The sequence below is a fragment of the Paramormyrops kingsleyae genome, chromosome 9 (genome assembly GCF_048594095.1).
Source record: "Paramormyrops kingsleyae isolate MSU_618 chromosome 9, PKINGS_0.4, whole genome shotgun sequence".
Taxonomy (NCBI): Eukaryota; Metazoa; Chordata; class Actinopteri; order Osteoglossiformes; family Mormyridae; genus Paramormyrops; species Paramormyrops kingsleyae.
The window spans coordinates 19,586,863-19,593,787 of NC_132805.1; the positions used below are offsets into that span (position 1 = coordinate 19,586,863).

At 38.3% G+C, this 6,925-nt stretch overlaps 1 protein-coding gene across 1 annotated transcript; it reads right to left on the reverse strand.

Annotated features, from left to right (window-relative positions):
• Nucleotides 1-3,988: 3,988 nt before the first annotated feature.
• LOC111851615 (uncharacterized) lies at nt 3,989-6,011 on the reverse strand. The gene is made up of 4 exons (XM_023826676.2): nt 5,621-6,011; nt 5,296-5,476; nt 5,084-5,211; nt 3,989-4,959 (listed from the first exon to the last, which is right to left on the reverse strand). The coding sequence occupies exons 1-4, from the start codon at nt 5,759-5,761 to the stop codon at nt 4,642-4,644; spliced, it is 768 nt and encodes a 255-aa protein (XP_023682444.2). The 5' UTR covers nt 5,762-6,011; the 3' UTR covers nt 3,989-4,641.
• Between the last annotated feature and the right edge of the window lie 914 nt (nt 6,012-6,925).

The following is a 6,925-nucleotide window of genomic DNA, read 5'->3' on the forward strand; positions in this document are numbered from 1 at the left end:
TCTAAAAGAGTGTACTGTAAAACTTAATTGTAAATTTGCAGCATTTTCCTGACAATTGGGTAATCATCAAGTTGCAGTAACAGTAATAATTTACATTTAATTACTGCAATTACAACAATAGTTTTCTGTAAATTTACTGTAAGATGGACTTGTAAAAATACAGTAGGATAGTGTACTCATATACAGTACAGTTACTGTGTAATACTTACCGTAATTTTACTGCAACCAGTTGCCAGTAATTTACTGTAAAATATACAGGAAATTTTTAACAGTGTACGCTTTTGTCCCTTTTTTTCTTCTGGATTTTGGAAAAAAATATTAAAATCTGTTCACCGGACTGATCCGCAATAGTGTCCCCCATCATGACAGTTGACAAGGAATATTGCCTGATATCATGCATCAGCTTATCACAAAACAGAAATGAATGCAACTCCAAACAATCATATCGTAGTCTTTTAAGATCTGACAACCTGTGCTCAAAAAATGCACTGCAAGGTTGACTGAATTAGTGGAGCAAGCAATACAGTCTGTAACTGTATCATTGAAGGGATAAACACTCCCTCAGAGGAAGCATCAACTGTTGCTGAAGAGAGCAACAGCTCAATAGACAAACATTTTTAAAAAGGAGATATGGTAGATAAACAATGTAAAAAAGACATTGCTGGTGTGGCAATACATTTTGCAGTTTAAAGTGCCTGATCCTGACATGTCTTAGTCAGTTTGTAATTACCTGTAATATGTGTACAGTATATGCCTTACTGTACTTAGTGTAACCTCCCCATGTTTCTCTGCCATTCGATGTTGCTGTATTGTTGCTTTGTGAAATTCCTCGCCTCATGTTTGTTCACAGCCGAAGCCTCGGCCTGCCCGGTGCCACACTGGTGTCAGAAGCAGGATGCCAGAAGCGGCCCCACTGGCGTTACTGGAGCAGGCACTCCTCTACATCATCAGGCAAGGCCACTCCAGCCAGGCAGACCTGTAGGCAGCGGTGAGGCGGCAAAACCAAAGAGAGGGCATTACCGGGGATAAGACATCTGGGACAGAGACGCTCGTTTGCTAAAGTTGCGGCAAGAGGGGGCACTCTCTACGCTGTTGCCCACAAGCCTCCCCCAAGCCCGCCAGTGGACGAGTTAAAAGTGGTGCAGTGACAGAGGTGCTACCATGTCTTTATGGAGTGCCCCAGATGTGTGTGGTATGACTTAAAGCCACTCCTGCTAGCCTGCCAGACCTTCGCCGGACATCATGCTGGCGAGCGAGAAAGGCAGGCACCAAAGCGGGCTTTAACCACTCACTGGCCAATGAGGGCTCCCTGTTTGTCAGCGGTGAGAAGCCATGGCACAGCCCCAGCTGTGAGCATGAGCATGAGGAGGCATGCCACAGCTGGGAAGCCTGGCTAGTCCAGGAACCCTGCAAGCTGGCCGAGCAACAGGAGTGGGATCATCAGCTCCAGGAGCTGGGCACCTGACTGTTTCATGTACCCTTACATGTGTTTGTACTTGATCCTTGCCTGATCCTTAGTCAATGTGCAATTACCCACCATGTTTGTGCCTTACTATTCTTAGTGTAACTTCCCTGTGTTTCTCTGCCATTCTGTGTCGCTGTATGATTGCTTAAGTGCAGTACTTTTCAGGACAACATTAAAAGAGCAACTTCATGCAATTCCACGCTTCCTCGTGTTTGTTCACCACTGCTGTCACGATGCCTCGGTCTGCCCGGCACCACAATATTTCATTTAATGGTAGGGGAGAGCGGGGTAAGTTGTCACACTTTTCACACACAGTAAAATAAGCAGTGTCAATACAACACTTAAAGAGTTAATTTTAACACTTCTTTGGAGCACATATGGTCCCACTCTATGGAGAGTAAAAATAACACTGACTGTAGTGTTGAACTTTTAGTGTAAATAAAACACCATATAGTGTCAAAAATCAACACTGAGAGAGTTTTTCTTTACACTTGTTATTGCACTGTAAGTTTAACACTATGGGGCATTTAACACCTATGGTGTTATTTTTTAATTTAGATTGCTCTGTTAAGTGTTATTGATAGTGTTATTTGGTGCAAAATATTCAAATATTTAAAAATAAATCTTTACACAGATGTAATCATTTAAATGTTTATTTACAAAAATGGGCAAAGTGACTTTAAAACATGTAGTTCGACTTGTCAAAATAATAAAAGATAAAAACATCAATTGTTAAATAAAACCTGCATTGACAGCTAAGTGTTAACAAGAGTGCAGTAAGGTACAACAAACCAAAAGAAATTATCAGACCCATAAGATATTTGCATATCAAAAGGTTTGTAATAAATTAGTTCAGTGACATTGAATACTTTCAAGGATTCACAGTGTCTTGGTTCAATTCTGTAGGCATAACGATGATCATCAAAGCAAACAGTTTTCAGTGGTGATGCAACCAGTACCACAAATTCATTTCTAACAAAAATATCTCTGATTTTATAAAACACTGGCAAATCAATGTCTACTTCACCACAAATTATTAAACCAGAACGGTATTCAGTTCCATTATATTTCACCCATTTAACTGAGAGAACATCTGTTTGAGAAAGAATATTCATCTTGGATGCAATTTGTACATTTTCACTTAAGTCACAGAGAGAAACAGTCTTTCCTGGTCCAAGCACTATTCTGTCATGATTAAAGGTTTCCCATGTATATGGCATGCTATTCTGGTGTTTTTTTGCAAGTGACAGAGCAATGTTTTTGAAACACTTTTGCTGTGTCTTAAAAAAATTATGCTTAGATTCAAAGTGCATTGATGACATGTGAACAATGGGCCCAATATTTCGTATACACCGGGGGTAATGCATCATCTGCCATGCTTAGGCAGGAGGTTTCTGTCTGGAAACAAGCACTTGAAAAGCCTGTGATGCTCAGCAATTAAGTGTTTCAAATACACAGTAAGGCCCTCAGTTAAAACAGGAGAAAATACAATGTTTACAATTTGTAGCAACAGTAATAGTAACTGCCAGTGTTCATCATCTTGGGGTACAATGTCACCAAAAATGAGTGGCACATTACGGAGAAGACAACAACACTGTATTGCGTTTATGCCCAAATCATTTCTCTCATCGTCAAGTTTTACAGCAGGAGGCCGATTTCTCCTCTCCATGTACCCATAATTAAATGAATGCAATCTTCCAGCCAACTCTTTTGCTGTCAAGAAATGAGCTTGTACATAACACAAAACAAGTTTTAATTCAAACTGTGCAATGCCTTCTAAAACATCATGCATTAAATCTACAGAAAAATTGTCTGATATATTGAAGTACTGCAGAGAATTCAGCAAACATGTACGCTTTACACCATAAATATGAGGTAGCGTTGGGTCTGCTTGTATAGCTTCACAGTGTCGCAAGTGTGTCTCTTTAGTGCGAAAAATAACATTCAACTCATCTTCACAGAACACAGTTTGATAATCTTCCCTTTCAGTAAGGCAAAACCTACAGCTATTCCGAGCTCGAAAAGATTCAACAAATCCAAAAAGGCAGTGCAAACCAAGATTATCTCCTGTTATTTGGACTATACTGCCATGCACAAAACCAGAGGGTCCTTCTATTCCTGTGGACTCTAGGTTCTAAAATTGAATCAAATCCATATGTTTTTATGTCTTGGGAATGAAAAAGAGCACATAAGTGTATGTTGGCTAAAGACGAATTAAATTGTGGTGGGAAATTTCTTAATGTAAAATATATACCTCCCAATTTGTGGATCCCTTTTTTTGACCCTAATGGATTGGCACATTCAAAATCATCGTAAAACATTTGAATCTGAAGTGCATTTTTTTCAGTGGAAAACAGGGGGTGGGCCTTAATATATAATCCATCTTCAATATCACAGTAAATTCCATCTTTATTAGGTACACCTGACTTAAACCTGAATGAGGTCTTTGGGTGCATTAAAATGCTCTGTAAGGTTTGAAGAATTGGGACATAGGCAAATTTATCAGTCACTGCAACTTGCTCATATAATCCAGTGGACTTGTTTTTTCTATTGTCAAATCTGACACCAAGTACTTTCTGAACAGGCATTCCCCATTTTCTGGAAAAATAGGAGTTTCGTTTAGACATGGAATTAAGTGAGGTAAAAGGGTTTTCAATTGTCTGAAATGACTGTTCCACTTCATTTTTAATGTCTGAGTTCTGTGAAGATAAGCAACGAAGAGCTGTCTCTTTTACTTGGTCCTGGATGTCCTGAACTACTTCTTCCATAGACATAACAAATGTATTAACAGTAGTCTGACTTACACCTGCAGCTTGCAGTTGTGCTATTACGGACGCACACATATCCGTGGTGTTTTTACTGGATATTGGTAAGGAACTGACATTTGAAGATTTAGCCACATCAACACTACTAGATTGCCCAACAACTGCTTCATGAACAGCACCATCTTGAACATGTAATGGAACTTCATTACTTGGTCTATGAACTCTATTTAAATGTTTGCGGAACCCGGAATATGTTCCAAATTCTAAACAGCATCCTGCCTGTCCACATTTTAAACGAAGCGATTTGCAAGAAAATAGACCATGAATTAGTTTTAGATGTCGAACAAGCAAATTTGTGTTCTCCAGACAGCAAGAGCAAACAAAACAAATCATTTTAGCTGGCAATCACCTCTAATGCATGAATCTGGCTCGGAGCTCAGCAACCCTTGGACTCTCTTTCACTTTGCCAATGTCAATCTCATAAACGGTTGTTTGTATGAAGGTGTACATGTTATGAAGCACCTTGTTGTACGAGGCACCAAACACAAAGTGGGCTTTGAACAGTTCATCAAAGGCAGCAAGACCACTCACTGACTTGCAAGGTATGGCTTTTTTGTCAAGGATGATGTAGTATCCATGAATGCTGCTTTTCTTTGTCCCCATAGCAAGCAGGTAGGGCTGGGTTCTCTCTTCAATTGAATCAAGATGTTCCTGCATGTTAGTCCCTGCCTAAAAATAAAACAAAGACAATCCTTAACAACGCTCCAGTTGCTTGTTTCTATATTAGTTTTACAATGAATACAACTGGGTTGAAGTTGAAGTAGACAGTTAATACAGAAAATGGCAAATTTACCTTTTTGAAGATCACAATGTGTTTCTCAGCTTGAGATGCTGACATTTTTCCAGGTCTCTTGCGACCTTGTGGTGATGGTGGAATTAGGTGAAGTAAAAGAAGAATCGAAGCAAGACCGTTACCCCATCCTAAGACACATCGTTATTTTAGTGGGGGGATACATAGTCAGTAAGGTACATAATTATATTATTAACTTGTTAAAACCAGCATACCATCTTCATCTGATTCAGTGTCCACAGCTGATTCTGCACAGTGAATCAGGTCCTGAAGTTCTTTGGAGGAGTTAAGCCCCTTGCTCTGCTGAATGACTTTCTGCATAAATGTAGTTGGCCACCTCTCTAAAAATTTAGCAGCTGTCTTTTCACCAAAAAGACAAGCAAAATCCAGCTCAATCTGTAAAACCCAACAAAGCAGAATTAATCAATGAAGTGCAAATGTATTATCTTTACAATGAATAATCAATATATCACCACAGATATTCTCTATTGTCCTTATTTCACAGAAAAATTATCACATTAATAACTCAAATGTTCTTACCAGGCCTTTGATATCCAAATAACGTGGAAAGTCAGTTAGCACATCGGTGCATCTGCTTGGGTCATGAATCATCTTGCGACGATACTGAAATGTCTCCCTCATCTTGACCTTTACTGTCGCCTCCTCTGAAGTATGCTTCATAAGAGACACAGCCTCCCTATACTGTTCTTCGGTCAGGATAACTTCTGTGCTGGATGAAGCTTCTCTCTGCGCAGATGGGCCACCACTAAAAGACTTGGGGACACATCTACGGGTCTCTGATGGTGCACTGTTCCTCTGAATGTTCTTAATTTTCCATGACAAGTACCCTTGTCCACTTTGAGGGTCATAATAATGTTCCTTAAAATAAAATAAAAAATAAACAAGACATCCATCTACCACATACTTATTTTTCTAATTTAAGTAATTTACTTACATATGCAAGATTTGCATATGGATCTCTAAGATATGGAAACAGGGCAATGATTCCTTGAGCATACAGTTCTCTTACTTGTTTGGGTGGAGATGAGCTGTAATATAGAGAAACAATCAAATATGAATTTAAATTTAAACAATTAAATATTATTAACTTTTTTAAATTTCCCAGCAGTTAAAACATTACACTTTATCAAACTGCATTTACAAGATGAGAATTTGAGCATCACAGGCATTTGCTAAAGAAGAATAAATAACACATTAAACTTTGTCCTGAATGTCCTTTGTAAATATCCTCGTTTACCAAAAATGCAATTTTGTAATTTTCCACACCTGGAAGATTTTTATAAATTTTTGATTACATTCAAAAGCTTTTTAAACCCATACAGTATAAACAGAAACACAACTAAACTTTGCATGACCCATGTAATGTAGTATAACCATTGTGATAATATTCCATGTGACTATAGTGGTTCATAAAACTTTAAATCCTTAGTGTGTGTAAAAACAGACTAATAAAATTTTTATTTTTTGCACACAAACTACTTTTCTTGTTCTATAAGAACCACTAGAGTCACAAAGACTATTTCAAAGACGTTTACTAACATTCTTGGCCTTGAAGTGGCAGCTGTTTTAATGTCTATGAGGGGGACATGATCACATATGTTCATTTGTTTTTGAAACATGAGAAAGATCTTACTCTGTGGAATGACACAGGGTTTGAAAGAACTACCATTTTCACTGAATTAACCTTTTGCTTAAAGAATACTTAAAATACAAGTTACCTGTGCTTTTCAGTCATATCTGCAGTAAGAATATTGACCAGCTTTCTCCTGTTGCTGTCAGATAAGCATTTGGTTTTGTTGTACTCTCTGATGATTCCATCCCCAC